Raw genomic sequence first — 20,693 nt, forward strand, 5'->3', positions numbered from 1 at the left:
TTATACACTACAAATATAATAATTAAAAGTATCATTCAACTTCAGTGGTACCTTTGTGGACTAGAAAAAAATATACTAAATGCCAGTAATACTTAAAATGATTTTTAGTGCATTCAAATATATGCTGTCTCAAAATAGCACAGTACACTTTGATGTTCTTAAGTTTATCTTAAAAAGACAAATTTTTTGGTATATTTATGCAAAATTAGTGCATGAAAATAGTGTAGTTTAAAAGTGTATTTTAGTGCATTATTTTCACCTGCACTGTAAAAGTGAAAGTTGAATATTCTAAAAAAATTAAAGGAACACTCCACTTTTTTAAAATGCTAATTTTCCAGCTACCTTAGAGTTAAACATCTGATTTTTTGTGTTTTGGAATCCACTCATCCGATCTCCGGGTCTGGCGTTAGCACTTTTAGCATAGCTTAGCATAATCCATTGAATCTGATTAGACCATTAGCATTGCGCTCAAAAATAACCAAAGAGTTTTGATATTTTTTCTATTTAAAACTTGACTCTTCTGTAGTTATATCGTGTACTAAGACCGGCGGAAAATTTAAAGTTGTGATTTTCTAGGCAGATATGTCTAGGAACTATACTCTCATTCTGGCGTAATAATTAAGGACATTGCTGCCTTAACATGGCTGCAGGAGGTGCAATGATATTATACCCAGTGCCTGACAATATACCTCTGCTATTGAAAGTTACCAATTGGCATAGAAATTCACAACTTTGATTTTTTGTCTGTCTTAGTACACGATGTAACTACAGAAGAGTCATATTTTAACTCTTTGGTTATTTTTTTGCATGATGCTAATGGTCTAATCAGATTCAATGGATTTTGTTGGAAAATTAGTGTACCTTAAAGTCGCAATTAAATTGAAATGAAAAACTATATATATATATATTTTTTTTTAATATTGTGGTATTATTAACAAATGACTTATCTGTAAGCCTCATTATTTTTTTTTAATTCGTGTGTGCTCATAATCTTTAATCAAAAATGCATATCTCCTCCCCTCCTCAAAACGATCTCTCTTCACTTCCGGTCAAAGTATGGCAGGTGGGTGGGGTCCGGGAGAAGATCGCAGCGATTAGCAATTAGCAACACGACCCAACTTCAAACGATCCAATCAGATCTCGATGGACAAATTCAAATCCAGCCCTGCCTTATTTCATCTCAAAAGCCGTTTCATTCGGATATACGTCACCACGGGGAAAATAAGGCAATTGCTACTTCCGTTTCATGGCGACTTTAAGTCGCCATGAAATGGAAGTAGCGATTGTCTTCTTTTCACTGTCGTGATGTATTTCCAAGTGACACGGCTTCCGATATGTAAAAAAATGTTGGGCGGGGTTTAATTTCATCTATCGAGAACTGCTTTGATTGTTGGAAATTGGCCTGCAAACTTTCTCTGATAGCCCCGCCCTTGATTAAAGATTAAGGCTGCGTCCAAATACCCACACTTACGGTCTTCGCACTTGACTTCTACATTACATCTACACCAGTGGCAGCTCGTGACTGCTCTTCCGAGGATGCGCTTATTCAAAATAAGTGTTCGGATTGTCACGTGTGTGGTTCCCTTTTCCAAAATATGTGTCCTGCGTGTGGAGAGATCCTGTGTGCATCATGTGTTTTGGCAAAATAAGTGCCTGTTGCACACGCGTCAAAACCGTTTATGATAAAAGAGACCCTCACGTTTCCTAAATACACGCAACTTAACCTGGCGTTAGGGTTAGAGTTGGGTTTGGTTAGGGATGTCATTTTATGTAAATCTAACCCTAAACCGAAGCGACAATGGTAAGAAAATAGGACAAAACAGTTGAGTAACCAATACGTGATAATCACACGAAAACAGGAATTCGTTATACGATCACGAAAAAACACGAAATTTCGTGATAATAGCACGAAAAAAGAATAAAAAAAATACGTGACTATATAAGGAAATTTCGTGAGACTGGGCTGGATTATACGAGTATCTGGCAACCGCGAGCGTCTGTTTTCAAGTTCAAGGCACCAGGCCCTTTTTTTGGCATGACACGTGATGCACACACGATCTCTCAAAGCGCAGAACACATATTTTGAAATAACGAACCACACACATGACAAGCTACATACATGTTGTGACCAACTTCGCATCGTGCACTTTAAAAAAAGACGGATCTACACGTATATGAAACTTGTAGAAGCAGAATTCTTTGCACCTGTGAAAAAAAAGTGTTTGTGCATGCAGCTTTATTAAAGTTTATCGTTTATACAGTAGTCCCTGAATAAATGACACAATTAATGTTATTTCTAATTATGTGATAAAAGCAGTTGCAGATTTTTTACTAAATACACAATGCAGTTTGCACAAATGAAAGCAACATTTTCCCCTTTACTACCAAAATATGTAATATAATTTTTTAACTTACAATTAAAAGTTTCTGCGACATTTCGAGGGGTCTGGACAAAAGTCTCACGATTTACATCCAGAACATGATGCATGATGGGATACTCTTAGCCTTGAGATAGTGTGGGTTTAGTGTGCGTTAAAGGCACTACACTTTTTTAAGTTTTAAGACATGGGACAGTCTTCCTCACTTGCATGCGCTCTCGAGTGGCAAAGACCGCAAGTGTGGGTATTTGGACGCAGCCTGTCAGGGCACATGAATAAAAAAATAAAAAAATGTGGGTATTTGGACCAGTAGCGGCCCATTACTTCTTTTTTCGAGGGCGCTCGATGCGAAGTTCGTGACAACATGTACGTAGCCCGTCATGTGTGTGGTTCCTTTTTTCAAAATATGTGTTCTGCGCCTCGAGAGATCCTGTGTGCATCACGTGTCTTGTCAAAATAAGTGCCTGCTGCAGAGGCGTCTAAAGGGTTTATGATAAAAGAGACGCTCGCGTTTGCCAGATACTGGCAGTTTACTGTTAAGGGAGTGTCTTGCGTGTATTTTGTGAACGTGAGTGTCTCTTTTATCATAAACGGTTTTGACACGTGTGCAGCAGGCACTTATTCTGACAAAACACGTGATGCACATGGTTCGCATGATGCAACAAACACATATTTTGAAAACACAACCAACACACATGACACTCCGAACACTTATTTTGAATTTGCGCCCTTCGGATGAGCAGTCACGAGTCGCCACTGGTTTGGACACAACCTATGAGGACACATGAATAAAAAAAAAATAAGTGCACAAATAAATAATTTATTATAAACACTACAGTATATAAGAATGGTTCATTTTGATTTCATGACGACTTTAAGTTTTTTTAACTTATTTTTTTGTAGAAAAAGTTGTTGTTACCATTTGTAAAGTAATTTTTTTAATTAATCCAACTTTCACTTTTTACAGTATGGGTATGCATCCACTAAAAATCACTTTTGACAATTTTTAGTTTAATAAAAACCATTGCAAAAATAGTTCAATTTGTTTGCAGATGGCTTGCTCTGCTTTTGTTAATTTATTGCAATGACATTTTAAACATTTTAAGGGTGTCAGGAATTTCCTTTCGGGGTCACCGTAACCTCCTTCACCGCTCTTAAAGTGTGTTCATGTTTTATGAAGGAAATTATTACCGACCTGAGGGCGAAATGCATTGGCCTGTTTCGTCACTCCGGAAGACCAGGGGCTTATTTGTAAGCCTTTTACAAGTTATCACAAAGTCCTGAGAGAACTCACTCCTGTTCTCATACTGTACTACAGTAGTTTATTTCAGGAATCCTATCTGGCAACTGCATTAATAGCGCTCACACGAATGTCCAAATGTCTGCTTTGTGTATTTGTCTTTCATTGCGAAACCTAATGAAATGTCATCGTTGAGTCACCCCACTTGTTTCGGGGTGAAACATTTAATAAAACGATGCCAATAAAAGAAGTGTTGTTTTTGAAGCGTGATAGTGTTTTGGCTGGCTGAAGGATGTGGTATTGAAATGTTCCCACTTAAACAATAAGGCTGTATTGTGAACGGTGTCACGCATATACACATTTTCATTAAAGTAAGCTACAGGGACACATCATTTTATTGCTCTGTTCTTTAATTGTATGACAAAAATGATGTCATTATTATTATTATTTCACCCATGCAATTTTAATATGTCTCCTCCTATAAAAGTTTTTATTGGGTTTTAACTGGTTAACCTTTTATTTTCTCTTTATTTCTGTAGGTGAGTGTCAGGACAGAACTCATTACTGTCCTGTGGTGAAACGTCTCAAGCTTTGCCTGGTGGACCTTTATAGACAACGCTGCTGCCATACTTGCTCACAAGACACCAGCGCCACCTAGAGGACAACTGCTCAAACTTCTAGCACAGGCCCATACGCACTGATTGTCATCATTTAAATCATGCAAACCCCTGAACGCTTGAAATGCATTGGATTAGATGTCTACAGGTGGCAGACCACCAGATGTCCAAAGAGAAAATGACTTCATTCTTTTCGCCTATGATTTATCTCTGCCCAAAAGTGATATCATATGTGTATTAATTTAAGAAACATGAATTTTTGTTGTGGATATCGGAAGACAAATCCTGTTGGACCGTTCTCTTATGGGAAGGAAGATTAAAATGATATCGGGTGTACATACAGTACCGATCATATGAGGAATATAAGTAGACGACAGCTTATTAAAACGCCCTTACCTTGATATCAAATACTGGTAGTGATTTTAATACCTATGACAGAAGACCTATTAATGTTTTCAACTGCCACAGAAGTTTATTAGATGTACTTTTTTTGTGCTGCATTGTAAAATATGTCATGTATATAATGTGTTTTTAAGTGCAATATTGTACATTGAGTGGAGAAAATTTGGATTTTATTTTCATACCGTTTGATTTAGTTTGTCTTTATAATCCATATTTAAGACTGTAAACAGCAAAGCTCGCACACATATAGCATTTTATGTGAATGATCCGTATCTCTAATATAATGGTTTCCTACTGGCTTTTGAATGCATGCATTTTAAATGACATCATCAAATGTTGTAATAAACCACTCACAAAATTTAATTCATGAATTTAATCGATTGCATTATCATTGCTACAGTACGACTTACCAGTTTGGTACTAATGTCGATCTATCAGAAAAATTACGTGATACAAATACAATAAATACGATTTTACCAATTACATTTTTATTATTATAAATTTGGTTTATTTTGGTCATTTTGTATTGTCATTAATACAATCAAACGTGGTTAGATCGATGAAAAATGTGCTTCATTGATCAAACGCCGATTTACATACGTTAAGATTAATACATTGTTGTAGTTAATACTTTTACGCCCCATTCAGACAGCCAGCGACGTTATCGCCGTGTGTCACCCGTCTCTTTCAATAAGGCATTTCTTAATCTGCTTGTCATAAACAAATGAGTACCGTCCACTCCAATAACTGTCGAGAGAAGGATGTGGTGAACGCCCCTGCTTCGAAATTCCAGAAATTCGCTTATCATTTGTATAAAGTTAAACTTTCTCGCGTCGCTGGACACGCCCATACGGTTGCCAACGGTCACTTTTCCCTTGTGTCACCGGAAGTCGCAGAGTTTCAATTGAAATGAATTGCGTCGTTCTGCTACTGATAGTCGCTTGCTGTCTGAATGGGGCGTTATTCTCATTAATGCATATAATATATCCTACATAAAAATAAATTTAAGTAATTTCGTCCTACTCAAGCTAAAACTTAAAAAAGTAAAAGTTTACCCAAAACCGAAAACTTTTTCATTATTTACTCACCCCCTTCAAATTTGAACCCCACGTCTTTCTTTCCACTTTAGAACCCAAATGCAGATTTTTATAAAGTGTTGTTTTTGGGTTTTTTTGGAAACTATGAGAGTGGATGGTGACTGAGGCGGTCATCATCCACTCCAAAAGTAACCAGAAAACCCTTCAAGCAACCAAAGGACCCAAAAGTTACATTTTAAGGGGCAGTTTCCCGGACAGGTATTAGACTAGTCCTAGACTAAAATAAATGTGAGCTGTCCAAACTGAAAACAACTTGCACTGACATATCCTAAAATACAACAGTACCCTTTGTTTTGCCTCAAAAAGTTTTGTTTTTAATAAGGCATGTTTGTTCAAACTAAGGACTAGTCCTGGCTTAAGCTAATCCCTGTCCGGGAAACCACTCCTAAGTGTATTCGTGCTAGTTCCGCCGGACACGTCCCGAACATGTTTTCGGTTCAAGGCGCATTGCTCGACCGCATACGTCATTGAGGTTCTCACATTTCATTTAAAATACATAAAAAAATTAAGATTTATTTCTTTTAAGACATACAATCATTGTAGTTTCATTCTTACCTTGAAATGTAACGGTTGCTTTTCTGAAATTGAACCCGAAATATTAAGCCTTGAAAACGTATGCGGTCGACCAACACGACTTCCGGAGAACGCACTCGAAAACATGTTCGGGATGTGTCCGGCGGAACTGGCACGAATGGTCACCCTACCCAAGTGTCCTGAAGACATTAAATTGAAGTTTAAAAAGGTGGTCACTGTCCCCTACCATAGTTACTAGAAAACCCTTAATTTTAAGGGGCAGTTTCCCGGACAGGGATCAGACTAGTCCTAGACTAAACAAATGTAAGAGCTGTCCAAACTGAAAACAACTTGCACTGACATATCTTAAAATACATCAGTGCCCTTTGTTTTGCCTCAAAATGCACACAAGTAATGTTTTTAATAAGGCATGTTTGTTAAAAGTAAGGCCTATTTCTGGTTTAAACTGATCCCAGTCCAGGAAACCACTCCTACTGTAAGTGTCCTGAAGACATTCATTTGAAGTGGTCACTGTCCCCTACCATAGTAACCAGAAAACCCCAAACAACATTTTTTAAATAAACTGTGTTTGGGTTCTGAAGAACAAAGAAAGACAATGGGGGATCAAACGACATGAAGGCGAGTAAACAACAACAAAGTTCATAATTATTGATTTTTAAAAGGTAGATGACCCATTGAAACAATTCACGACATCATATTGTATGCTGAGTCATCTTTTATATAACCACATGATGAGTTAAGCAATCAAGGCCATTTCCTTAGGAGTCTCAATCGTATCAGTGGATGTCAACTTGCGGAAGAACCGGTGACCTCGATCGTCGTACGTGTCGAAAACAAACCCCGGTGGAGACTCGAAACTGGCTGGACAAATGCTGATTTTCTTGGGTGTGAACTCTGTGCGGTACATGGTGTCGTTCTCTAGCGGAGCGTCGGACCGCATTGGTGCATTATGGGGCTTGAAGCTTTGACTGGGCTGGGGTTGGTGATGGATGAAATGGGCTTTGAAGGTGGTGAGATCTTCCATCTTCTCACTGGATCGCCGGATTTCCTCTTGCTTCCGGATCAGGCTTTGACGTTGCGCCGCCCACGGCTGAAAGTCATCCCTCATTGTGGTGTTGCCCTGAAAGGGCCGGGAGGACTTTTTCGGGATTGAGAAGGGTTTGGCGGATACGAAGGGATGGACCTGGTGCTTGATGTAATCTGTGTGTGAGGTGGTGGTCAGGTCCATATGCTCTGTGGGACTCGTGTACTCCACCGACTTGTGGAATTCCGGAAGGGAGACTGGCCACTGCTGGAAGCGGTCCCGGAATTCCGTGCTGCTCTGGAAGGGCTTGTTAGAAGCCACCTTGAGGACCTCAGGCTTGCAGCTTTTGGACAGTTGACCAGGCAGGCCTTGGTAGTCTTGTCGGTGTGTGGTGAGGTCTTGGAATGGATTGCTGTTGGGTTTATATTCTTCCGGCGCTTTTACGTAACGGGCTTCCAGAGCATGTGGTACATATGAGAGCTTGTTGCTGGTTAGGTTTTCGAATGGAACGTCTGAGAACTTGGCTACGTTGGGAGGCTTGTAGCTCTCACGTGGCACAAGACCTTTTTGGACAAAATCATCCTGGAATGTTGTGGAATTTCCAAATTTGGCAGCAGGAGGGTGATAGGTCATATCAGGTTTAGTTAATTCACGCTTGCTGATTTCCCACTGACGAAAATCCTCTATAAATACACAATATAAAACATTTAGTAAACTTGATATTGTTTGCTAATAAATAAAGTATTTATAAACAGCAAAAGTCAAATAAATAAATGCACAATATGGACGTTTTTCCCACCAGAGTTCGCATTTTAAAACAATGACAAAGTGACGCTTGATGACGCTATGAAGAAGATTGGAACGATAGGAAATGTCGTTTTTCACCATGTGAAAGAGTCTCTGTCAAGTCCTAGTTTTTCGCGAAGCTTTCTCCATCTCGAAAACGCAATGCTGATATTGTTCCTTTGTTAATCAACATTATTTGGATTTTCTAAATAATCGTTAAATTATGATGACTGAACAAAACAACAGCAGAGTATAACCACCACTTCCCCATTTGTTCGCCTGTGTTGCCATAGTTTATACAAGCGAAAACCGAAGATGGCGCAGATATTTCGTCATTGATAGGCGACAATGACAAGGGATGAGGTAATATTTAAAATAAGAATAACAAATCCTTGGGAACTTTTGGAATAATGTTATACACAACTGCATGAAATATATCATGCTGTGCACGTGTTTTTTGTATATTTTATTCCCAAAATCTTACATATAGTGCCTTTAAAGAAATACTCTACCCTTTTGCCATATTAAACTATGTTATTACCTCAACTTAGAAGAATTAATACATATCTATCTTTTTTCAATGCGTGCACTGTACAGCGCATCGTGAATGTGTTAGCATTTAGCCTAGCCACATTCATTCCTATGGTACCAAACAGGGAAGCCACCAAACACTTCCATGTTTTCCCTATTTAAAGACTGTTACATGAGGAGTTATACCAGTAAGTATGGTGCCACAAAACAAAACTTTTTTTTGGTACCATAGGAATGAATGGGGCTAGGCTAAATGCTAACACATTCACAACACGCTGTACAGTGCACGCATTGAAAAAAGATAGGTGTGTATTAATTCGTCTAGGTTGAGGTAATAACATAGTTTAATATGGCAAAAGGGTAGACTATTCCTTTAATGCCTGATTACTATTATATAGTTACATTACTCAGTGTTTGAATTATGTTAAAATTATGGGGGGTCCCCTAGCTAAGCCCCCCTCCTCCCTTTATTATAGTGTTGCCTTGATTTCACAAAGTTAGATGTGATCCTAGATCAACATTTTTTGTTGGTCCTGGATCAATGTTTTATCAAAGAAACCCCAAATTACCCCTAATAAAAACCAAGGGACCCCCTAATCTATGTTTTTGTGCTTTATAGGAGGTCCGGGACAACCCCTGCCCCCTCCCAATTTAAACACTAGTGCAACAAAGTAACAGTATGTAACTATAACATGCTTTTGTTGTTTTGTATGTATCTTGTAACTGCACGCTCAGTTTCACATGACCACGTTGACATAATGCATCATTACCTTTGTAGGTGGGCACCGTGTCCAGTTTTGCATTCATGATATGTGCTCTTTCTTTAGGGCGAAAGGGAACAAATGGCTGTATTTCGTATTGATTGAAGTCTTGTTTATAGGTGGTCCCTAAGTCAATCTGTCCAGGTTTAGGCTTGTACTCCACCTGCTGTCTTTCAGGGCGACGAGGCACCACGTACGGGATATAGTCCATCCTGAGAAATCATAATGAAAAGCTTTATGTTTCCTCTTACACTACTACGCCAACTTTTTGTCTTTATCAAGTACTTGTTTTTTGTAAGGTCGTATTACATTGATCAGAAATTAATCACTGTTTAACTGTGTGTTTTTTTAATAAACATATGTGTTATTGGCTTGTGACAATAAACTTCCTAAATTAATTTTTTTAAGTTATTTGCCAAGTTTTTTAAATGGGTCATAGCATTAAAATCTGTCAATGGCAATTTTAACATGCTATAATAAATTACTAGTGGGGTATTCTCAGCTAAAACTTCACATACGCACTCTGGGGACACCAAAGACTTATTTTACATCTTTTTAAAAAATCTCATAATATGACCCCTTTAATGTGTACTGTACCCCTTTCACAGACTGTACTATACCTGAAGGTGGTTGTTCCCTCCATTGTGCTCTGGTGAGCTTTGTACTCCTGTTGGGGCTTGAGGCTTTTTGGACGAGTGTGACCTTTATAGGCCGGGTATTTCTCTGTGTACTCAGACAATGGGTTACTCTTACCTCCTTTACTGTACAGTGTACTGGACTGGTGTGTGCAGCGATGACGGCTAAAAATCATAAAAGAGATGTTTAAGGCTGAGGTTGTTTCAATTGTATTGAAACAATCGATGCGTAGGTGGATGCATAAACCTGCATTTAAGAGATTACACTCATTCCTTAAACTCTTATCAGTGAATGCAATACACTTACAATACATAGATGTGTCGTCCAGGGAAACTACATAACAAACTCTGTCATTGAAGCCTCTTATGCACACATACCTATACATTTAACTATACTAGGGAGGAGATCACAGACCAGTATTGTTTTCACAGTATATCCCTTTATATTAGTATTTAAAGTGAAACAATAAAGGGATAGTTCACCCAAAATTCTCTTATCGAACCAATCAAGCCCCATTCACTTCCATAGTAGGAAAAAAGAATAATATGGATGTGAATAGGGCTCATTTGGTTACACACATTCCTCAAAATATATTTTTTTGTGTTCAGAAGAACAAGGTAAATTATTTTGTTTTTGATACAACGCGAGGGTTGAGTAAATGATGACAGAATTTTCATTTTTGGGTGAACTATCCCTTTATATATATTTATTTTTTACAAGAAAGCACCGCATAAAAATATTGACATGTTTCATTATATTTGTGAGGAGTGGACATTTTCAAAAAGTTTGCCCCAGCTAACACATGTTTATATGGAGACTTTTTTAGGTGTCATGGTTTTTTAATACTAAACCATTCAAAATGTCTACCACCTAAACCTAACATTCAAACAAATATTAATGATAATAATAATAATAACTATTTAGTATTTTTTTTAAATGTTCAGTTAATAAACCATGTTAATGCTGTATTATAATGTACTACCCATATTCATCAACTACATATTCAAACCAAAACACACTTTTTTGCATTTACAATGTATTTCAAAACAACTTAATATACTGTATTTTAAATGGAAAACATAATTTAAAATAAAAAATTCAATGTAATAATTTAAGTATTTGAGCTTATATGTTAAATAGAGAAATACATTTAGAAATAAAAGTAAAAATATACAAAACATCAAATGTATCGAATTAAAGATTTAGCTTATCTGTGCTCCTCATGATCACATTTCAGAATGTAGTCAACTTGAAACTACCATTCATCATAAATTATTTAAAACAGACGACGTTACACAATAAAACACACAAAAACACAATCTTACCCGCAGTTGCACATATCACAGACGCACAAGCGAGTCATTGCGCTCTGTTTCAGAGAGATTTCTCGCTGTTTATCTTCACTTCACACGGACCGCTCGCTCTCTCCCGTCTGTGTGAGAGTCCGGTTTCCCCGGCAACGGTCCAAGCGTCCTGGTGACGACGCTGCGTGACGCGTTACGTACGATGACGTCGGGGTCAGATCGTAAGTGCGCACTTCCTGGACGGGGGAGAAACATGTGAGTGTCTGTTGTCATTTATAATAGTGCTGCTATTAAAGTTTAAGCGACGAATGATTGATAGTTAACAATTATTTGCAATGAACATTTTGAAATTGTTATTTTAGTTAAACAGCGTGTCAGTCATTAGTCTCATTTAAATGTATATTTTTTGAAAAGGAGCACGTTTGTGAGTGAGTGAGTGAATGAATGTGAATGTTTTGCTACACCTCAACTTCTACAAACTTATAAGATATCAGTAGTCATCACAGAAATTCTAATGAATTTCAATTCCAATATAATAGAAATTGTATTGATTTTAATGTAAATTATAATGATAAATGTGGGTGTCTGTGTTGTTAAATAAATCCTATTGGAATAAGACCCAAACACGCTTTTTAAGGATACTTCATAAAAAATACATTTTAAACGGCTTTTTAAACAGTTTAACAATAAATGTCTGTAATGTATAAATGTTATTCGCATAATGTGCATAATTATAGTGTAGGAAGGAATGCAAATTTAGGATCACTGTATGCGTTGTGTTATTATACCCATTTTTATTATAAAACTATTACTTGTGTTTCCACTGCTTGGTGTAGAAAGTCAAAATGGGACACACAATTTTGGAGAGAATCATTGCACTTCAGAAGCGAACGTCAAACATAAGGAATCTGTGTATTTTGGCTCATGTGGATCACGGTGAGTTTAAAGGACCGGTGTCATATCTTTGTTGTTATTAGTCATGTTTACCACAGCATTTCTTTAACTCATTTGTGTTTGTGTGTTGTTCATAGGGAAGACAACATTAGCAGATTGTTTGGTTGCGAGCAATGGCATCATATCCAGTCGCTTAGCAGGAAAGGTAAGCAGTCATTGATACAAATTTGTTCGGAAATTATGATGTAATTTTCATTACTGTGAGGGAGAAAAAGTATTAAAACATCATATTAACATTCAGTCCTGTATTTTGCTTTTAAAAATATGGTGAATTTTATTTGTGTTACAATTACACAAATGTCATTTTCTAAATTAGTATTTGCAAATTAAAAATAGCGTAATTGTCTTAGATTTGTAATGATCCTGTTTTCTTTAGGGGAAATAAAAATAAATAATTTTTTATTTTGGGGTATAAAAGTACAGAAATGTCTTTCATGAGATTTAAACTACTATAAATGTTCCTCTTGCTTCTGTAGTTGAGATACTTGGACAGTAGAGAAGATGAGCAGATCAGAGGAATCACTATGAAGTCCAGCGCCATTTCATTACACTACACAACAGGTGAGAGTCTTTACTGTCAAAGCAACATATGTTTGTGTATTTTCCTTTCTTAATCTGTATTGTTATCATTGCAGGAGAAGACGAGTACCTCATAAATCTGATCGACTCTCCGGGTCACGTGGATTTCTCCTCGGAGGTGTCCACTGCCGTCAGGTTGTGTGATGGAGCCATCGTTGTTGTTGATGCAGTGGAGGGGGTGTGTCCACAGGTATGGCTGTCACTCAAGTGTGTGTTCATATGCAGCTATATTGTATTTGTTGTGTTCTAGGTAGTGGTCAATGGATATCAGGCAGAAAGTAACACAAATGTACACTGCAAAAAAATTATAAATAGAGATACATTTACTTGATAAGCAAAGTGGCTTTAGATTATAATCAAGAGTTTTTGTTTTTACTTAAAAAATATGTAAAGATATCTGCCAGCGTGGTAAGAGTTTATTAAATTAAGTTGCAACTTGAATTAAGTTTAAACTGGCAGATATTTTTATCAAGTATAAACCTCTTGATTTTCATCATTATTTCAATAAACAAGACTTAATATCTTAAACCACTTTGCTTACCAATAAATGTAGCTCAAATGAAGAATTATAAGACATTTCTACTAGAAAACAAGACAAAAATACCAACTTAGAAATTCATTTTTTGCAGCGAAGTGTAGCTCTTCTCTTAATCAGATTGAAATGAATTTACTTGAATTGATTTTACTTGAGTGATATAGTAGCTTGTCAGTAGTTATGGTAATTGGTTTGTCAGTAATTCTAGTAAGTAGTTTTTCAGTAGTTTTAGTAAGTAGTTTGTCAGTTGTTATGGTAATTGGTTTGTCAGTAATTCTAGTAAGTAGTTTTTCAGTAGTTTTAGTAAGTAGTTTGTCAGTTGTTATGGTAATTGGTTTGTCAGTAATTCTAGTAAGTAGTTTGTCAGTAGTTTTGTAATTATTTGCCAGTAGTTCTAGCAAGTAGTTTGTCAGTTTTTTGTAATTAGTTTGTCAGTTGGATTGTATTTACTTTGTCAGTAGGTTTAGTAAGTAGTTTGTCAGTAGTTTTGTATTTACTTTGTCAGTAAGTTTAGTTAGTTGTTTGTTAGTAGTTTTAGTAAGTAGTTTGTCAGTAGTTTTAGTAAGTAGTTTGTCAGTAGTTTTGTAATTATTTATCAGTAGTTCTAGCAAGTAGTTTGTCAGTTTTTTGTAATTAGTTTGTCAGTTGGATTGTATTTACTTTGTCAGTAGGTTTAGTAAGTAGTTTGTCAGTAGTTTTGTATTTACTTTGTCAGTAGGATTAGTTAGTAGTTTGTCAGTAGTTTTAGTAAGTAGTTTGTCAGTAGTTTTGTAATTATTTGTCAGTAGTTCTAGCAAGTAGTTTGTCAGTTTTTTGTAATTAGTTTGTCATTAGTTTTGTATTTACTTTGTCAGTAGGTTTAGTAAGTAGTTTGTCAGTAGTTTTAGTCAGTAGTTTTGATAAGTAATTTGTTAGTAGTTCTAGTAAGTAGTTTGCCAGTAGGTTAAGTAAGTAGTTTGTCAGTAGTTCTAGTAAGTAATTTGTTAGTAGTTTTGATAAGTAATTTGTTAGTAGTTCAAGTAAGTAGTTTGTCAGTAGTTTTAGTAAGTAGTTTGTCAGTTGTTTTGTCATAAGTTTGTCAGTAGTTCTAGTAAGTAGTTTGTCAGTTGTTTTGCCATTCGTTTGTCAGTAGTTTTGTAATTAGTATGTCAGTTGTTTTGTAATTAGTTTGCCAGTAGTTCTAGTAAGTAGTTTGTCAGAATTTTTGTAATTAGTTTGTCAGTTGTTTTGTAATTAGTTTGTCAGTAGTTCTAGTAAGTAGTTTGTCAGTAGGTTTAGTGAGTAGTTTGTCAGTAGGTTTAGTGAGTAGTTTATCAGTAGTTCTAGTTAGTAGTTTGTAGAGCTGGGTGAAAAATCACGTGTGATTCTTATCAGTAAAGCCGGTTTGGTGATCAGTAGTAAATCATCATTACCTGCTTTCAAATTGTGCAGCATTTACTACACACATTCTCTGAGCCGTATTTTACAGAGAAGCTACGCAAAATGGCCTTCATAACTGTGTACAAATCGCCTCCGATAATGCTTGTGATTTTGCCTAGCTTCTAGGTGAAATACACTCTGTTAAGTAAATGCCGCTCCATCTGAAAGCAGGTGATGCCGATTTACTACTAATCACCGAACCAGCTTTACTGATGAGATACATATGAGAACATTAGGCGCAGTTTAGTTTGTCAGTAGTTTTAGTAAGCAGTTTGTCAGTAGTTTTAGTAAGTAGTTTGTCAGTGGTTTTGCTATGTAGTTTGTCAGTAGTTTTAGTTATTCATTTGCCAGTAGTTTTGTAAGTATCTTGTCAGTAGCCTAGGGCTGAAATGATTAATTGTGCAAATATGTGCTTTTTCTCAATGAATGAATTTGAATGAATTATGGTGAAATCCCGGCACATCCCAAAGCTAGAGGGGCACTCTCGTGCAGAAACTCCCTTTGTGCCACAGAAGAAGTAGCATTACAAACGCTATTCCAGGAAATGTCTGCAGGAATATTTATGTTGCTGTTCTTTAAATTGTTTCAGGTATTTTTATGATAATAAAGAATATTTTGAGTAATAGTAATAGTACACCCACAAGCTGTTCATGAAACATGGAATCGATTCAAAATCGATTCTGAATCGATTTCAGAGGCATTTTTAATGGGACACACGATTAATCGTTGCAGCCCTACAGTAGTTTTAGTTATTAGTTTGTCAGTAGTTTTGTAATGACTTTGTCAGTGACCACGTTTACATGCACCCTCATAATACGATTATAATGGGATTTTGGCAATATTGCGATTATACTTTACCTCATGTAAACACAATACTTTGATAAAAATAATGCGATTAAGCTCATAATCGGATCAAGTATAATTGTATTAAAACAGGTCGCAGTATGTGGCCATGTAAACACTTTATTCACACTAACTGAAGTAAACTTGACATTAGGAAGTTTTCCTGAACACTGTTAGCTGTCTGTCTTCATACAGAAACAGCGACAGCAGAGTATAAAATCATTATAGGCACTGTCATAATATTTCTGTCTTCATCATGGGACAGAATAACAAAATACATCTTTAAGACCGTGTTTGTCATTTAACGTAATAAGTAATTTAAAACCTTGGACAGTATATCCATTCAATTTTAAGATTGTGCATTGTCTTAACGGTGTGCTAGTATGTTAGGGTTTAAATTTGTTGTTTATATGTAAAGGTGGTGTAATTTTTTCGATAATTTTGAAAAATCTATCTCATGCTCACACTGTTGGCCTGTGGTAGCTATGATTTCTTTTGTGTCATGAGTCAAAAATTTTCATTTAATTTCTTTATTATTTTTCTGTATTCAAATATATATATTTTGTTAATTTTGCATAAAATTGTGTAAGATGAAAGCCTGAATAGTGTTTGACTATGTTTCGCATGATACATAATTTTTTTATGTATCATAAATTTGCCTGTATAAACCATTTCAGTTCGGATCAGTTCGCAATTTAGCGTATAAAATATATATATAAAAAATATATAAAATATATTTTTTTGTTTGCCATTTTAGGCCAAACGCATGATACCTCCATGGTGTAACTATCCCCCTCATATTTCCATTTGTTTTTTTCTGCTTTAGACACAAGTTGTTTTACGTCAGGCTTGGCTGGAGAACATCCGTCCTGTGCTCGTCATCAACAAAATCGACCGTTTGATCGTGGAACTGAAACTCACTTCACAAGAGGCGTTCACACACCTGCAGAAAATCCTGGAGCAGGTGAGACACTAAATGACAAAACTCTTTGCATTAATGTTACAAATTAAATTATGCTACTGTGACTTTGACACACCCTCTGTTATGATTGGCTAATGTCTTCAGATGAAAAGTGAAAAAGAAAAACTAAATCATGGCTTGCTGTCAATAGACCATATTAGATCATATTGCTATATCCTTTCTTTTAATAGCAGCCACATGAGAAAAACAGCAGTCTTCATTAAATGCTGTGTGTTGTAGGTGAACGCAGTTACGGGAACGTTATTCACCTCTAAAGTTTTGGAGGAACGTGCAGAGAAAGACACTGGAGCTCCGAGCAGCTGCCCGGAGAACAGCAATGGAGATCAGGTGTACGACTGGAGCGCAGGTCTGGAGGAAACAGATGACTCGGATCTGTATTTCAGCCCTGACCGGGGTAATGTGGTGTTTGCCAGCGCTATCGACGGCTGGGGTTTCAGGTACAGTATACACTTTCTGAAACTGACTTACCTCCGGTGACACTCACAAAATATTTTTCCTATGTTATTGCACTTTTCTTAAACATTTGAGTATTTTTATTTGGAAAAACTTTTAGTGAGCATCACTGTTCTCTATTACATTTCATGAAAATATGTAATTCCTCTTGTCTTCCTAATAAAGAATTCAGTGGCTGCTCAAGTATGATACCGAGCCCCTAAGATGACATTCGAGTAAAAAAAATCTAAAGTTTAGTTTCATGTGCTCACATGAAACTTTCGTGTGCTCACTCAAAACCTTCACGTGCAGAATTTTTTAAAGTTTAGTTTCCCAGGCTCACGTGAAAGTTTTGCGTGCGCACGCAATAGTTGTGAGAATGTTTCACGTGAGTTCGCGAAACTAAATGCGGTAATTTCACGTGCACACGCGAAAGTTTCACGTGAGCACGCGAAACTAAACTTTATTTAATTTTTGCTCCATATCCCCTTAGGGCAGGGGTCGGCAACAGGCGGCCCGCGGGCCAAAAGTGGCCCGCCAGTAATATTTTCTGGCCCGTCGGATTAATTTGAAATCCGTTTTTTTTTTTTTTATCACACTTTTTTATTTTAAAATAACAGTTTACAAAAATGGCCCTGTGTATCATTCCTTCATTCGTTTTTTCAAATCAAAACCAAAAAAAAGAAAGAAAGAAAAACGACTTGTTTTTCTATTATTTATTTCCTGAACTAAAATCAAAGACTCGTTTTCTGAATGTGCGCTCAGATCAAAAATAACAAAAATGAATGAAAACGGGTTCGGACAAATTTTAATTGAACACCTTAGCAGACCAATGAAATAAATTTAAACAGATCAGGTACTAACAGATTACATTTTAATAAGGGTTTTAATAAGGGTTTGAATAGAAACCTTTCCGGTAAGTCTCATTCGCTTACAGTCCGACTTTTGAACTTTTTTCATTATTATTTATTCGCGTATAACACACTGACAAATAATATGTATTACCTGATAAAAAAATATTTGCGTCGTGGACAAGTTGCCACCGGCTCGCAAGAATGTCCTGAAAAAAATGCGTATAATAGCTAGTTTAATCTTAACCGGCCGCTCTTTCTCGTTCTCTTTCTCTACCAGCGCATCCGCGATCATAACTGTCATTAGATTTTGAACATACTTCTAAAACACAATCAATCAAATAATTGCAGAGGTTTGACTTCATGAATCATTTGCAAATTTACCTCGTAAATCATGTCAATGCGTCACGCGTGAAGACGTTAAACTCCGTGACATTGCAAATTACTGAAAAGTAATTGCAGGCATTTAGAAACCACTACACAAAATATGATAAAATAAACTCTTTTACTGCAGTAATATTTTAACTATTACACTTTTAACGTAGATTTTAAAGGAATCTACTGTACTGTTCTGTTACTTGAACTTGGGGCTCGAGCCCGACCTTAGGTTCGACAGCAAGTCAAGTTCGTTTACCGTTAATTATTAAGACTAAATGGGCAGGTAAATTCGTTAAAAAATGAAAGTAATCCGCCAAAATATGGTTTTACATGTCTATTAAAATAAAGCCATTATTAATTTTCCTAACGCATAGTTCTTTGATCTTTACCTCCTTTTAAAAATAAATTTGGCAAAGGAGGATTTTCAGCAATTTGTTTGAACAGCAACTCTGCAACCAATGGTTTCGGTTTGAGTGAGAGGCTTTGTCCTATTTAATTTATTATTTATATTTCATTATTTTTTCGGTGACATTTTTTCTCTGCTAACAATACAATGTTAAAATAATATTTATATTGGCACGAACACAATTTTTGTATAACATTTATAATTGTTATAGGCTACTTCATCTCTCTTTTTTCATTAGAGACATTGAATTTGAGATTCTGGGAACGAGATCTAACGTTAAGTTTTGCGGACCCGTCAGGTCGGGAAATAAAGCGGGTGAACACAGAGTGTATTTTAAGCGGTTTACTGAATAGAACCTTGTCGGAGCTGGACAAAAAGCGGAGACCTCCTTAAACCTTAGGTGTGTATGTGTGTGTCCCGGATAAATATTAATAAAAAAAGGAATACAGTTCAAAAGTCGGACTGTAAGAGTCTTTCATGAGAGCATAAATGCCTGTAATGTTACCACTAATAGTACTTGATCTGTTTAAAATGATTTCATTTATATATTATGCCTATAAAGGTGTTAAATAAAAAAATTGTCTAATCCAGTAATTAATTTTTTATCTGAGCACACAATCAGAAAACCCGTGGTGGTTAATTTTTTCATTTTTGTTTTTAATTTAAAAAAACGAACGAATGAATGATACACAGACCCATAACCATGTTTTTAGCCATTTTTAATGCCGTCTTTCGTATTTTAAATAGGAAATAAAGACAATATTTCTTGACAAAAGATCAGATAGCCTATACTAGGCTAATTCAAAATAAGACGTAAGTGTGCCAACAGCAGTTGGCCCGCCATCTACTGGCTAAAAAAAATATTGGCCCTCGGCCAAAGTTACTTGCCGACCCCTGCCTTAGGGGCTCCGTAGTATGGAGGTTTATTTCTAGCAATTTTAAATTAATTAATTCAATGATAAAATAAAATCACAAAATATGTCCTGAATTTAAAATTAAATGCTAAAATAAAAATTTTAACATTATTTTTTTTCACCATGACAAATTGAAAAATAAAATGCAATTTATGATTTCATTTTCACTACAATCTTAAAGGGACATTCCACTTTTTTGAAAATATACTAATTTTCCAGCTCCCCTAAGGTTAAACATTTGATTCTTGCCGTTTTGGAATCCATTCAGCTAATCTCCGGGTCTGGCGCTAGCACTTTTAGCATAGCTTAGCACAATACATAGAATCTGATTACACCATTAGCATCGCGCAAAAAAATGAACAAAGAGTTTCGATATTTTTTTAAAGGCTTTTATTCATACCAAGGCAATAATAGTGACAAAAATCTAATTAAAATTTAAAATTCAGTTTAAATTTGATGTTCTCTTTTATTTATTGGTTTTCAGTTTCTTCATTTTAATTATATTTTTGTCACTATGCATTGGCATGAATAAAAAGCCTTTTTAAAATGTAAAACTGCATTTTATTTTTCAGTTTGTCAGAGAAGATGCCTCATCACCTTGTTTTAATGTTTGAATTTTTATTTTAGCATTTAATTTAAAATTTCGGGACATGCTTTGCGATTTTATTTTTTATTTTAGCATTTAATTAATTAATTTAAAATTGGCAGAAAAAACATTCCATACTCCTGGACGCGATAACATTGTCAGATTTGTAAATGAGCAATTTTTTTTCGTTAAAATTAAAAATCATAATTAATAATCATATGGTTGCTCGTGAGTCAGCAACTCAACCATTTGGATTAACAAAGATTCATTTAAAGCGACTCCCTAGTTAACAAGTCACTGAATTCTTCATAATTCATTCAGAAGATCTCTGTAGCCAAAGTGTGCGTGCTGATGTTGAATTTAGTACTGATTATTAGAAACGGCTGTCAGCTGTAAATAACGGCTTATTGTCCTCTATTTAAAATGCTAATATCACCTGTACCCCCACCCCACATTCCAGAACATTATCACCTGGCCCTCATGCAGCAAATAAATATTTGAGCA

The 20,693-nt window shown here is 35.9% G+C and overlaps 3 protein-coding genes across 5 annotated transcripts in view; 2 read left to right on the top strand and 1 right to left on the bottom strand.

Annotated features, from left to right (window-relative positions):
* The window catches only part of adamtsl3 (ADAMTS-like 3), a 201,184-nt gene extending 196,184 nt beyond the window's left edge, over window positions 1-5,000 (top strand). For both annotated transcript variants that reach the window (XM_065294261.2, XM_073811887.1), the window contains one exon: window positions 4,158-5,000. In XM_065294261.2, coding sequence (XP_065150333.1) covers window positions 4,158-4,276 — 119 coding nt within the window. In that variant the 3' untranslated portion in view covers window positions 4,277-5,000. The remainder of the gene's footprint in view (window positions 1-4,157) is intronic.
* On the bottom strand, window positions 4,996-11,453 carry saxo2 (stabilizer of axonemal microtubules 2). The gene is made up of 4 exons (XM_065294262.2): window positions 11,332-11,453; window positions 9,991-10,170; window positions 9,380-9,582; window positions 4,996-7,975 (listed from the first exon to the last, which is right to left on the bottom strand). The coding sequence occupies exons 1-4, from the start codon at window positions 11,367-11,369 to the stop codon at window positions 7,005-7,007; spliced, it is 1,392 nt and encodes a 463-aa protein (XP_065150334.1). The 5' UTR covers window positions 11,370-11,453; the 3' UTR covers window positions 4,996-7,004.
* Window positions 11,454-11,536: 83 nt separating this feature from the next.
* The window catches only part of efl1 (elongation factor like GTPase 1), a 148,978-nt gene continuing 139,821 nt past the window's right edge, over window positions 11,537-20,693 (top strand). The window contains exons 1-7 of one of the 2 annotated variants that reach the window (XM_065249452.2): window positions 11,537-11,565; window positions 12,147-12,246; window positions 12,342-12,409; window positions 12,741-12,825; window positions 12,900-13,033; window positions 16,467-16,604; window positions 16,842-17,059. In XM_065249452.2, the coding sequence (XP_065105524.2) occupies window positions 12,156-12,246; window positions 12,342-12,409; window positions 12,741-12,825; window positions 12,900-13,033; window positions 16,467-16,604; window positions 16,842-17,059 (734 nt within the window). In that variant the 5' untranslated portion in view covers window positions 11,537-11,565; window positions 12,147-12,155. Of the gene's footprint in view, window positions 11,566-11,597; window positions 11,739-12,146; window positions 12,247-12,341; window positions 12,410-12,740; window positions 12,826-12,899; window positions 13,034-16,466; window positions 16,605-16,841; window positions 17,060-20,693 lie in introns of those variants that run through there. The other variant, XM_073811888.1, reaches the window with a different exon arrangement.

This window comes from Paramisgurnus dabryanus, chromosome 2 (genome assembly GCF_030506205.2).
Source record: "Paramisgurnus dabryanus chromosome 2, PD_genome_1.1, whole genome shotgun sequence".
Lineage (NCBI taxonomy): Eukaryota > Metazoa > Chordata > Actinopteri > Cypriniformes > Cobitidae > Paramisgurnus > Paramisgurnus dabryanus.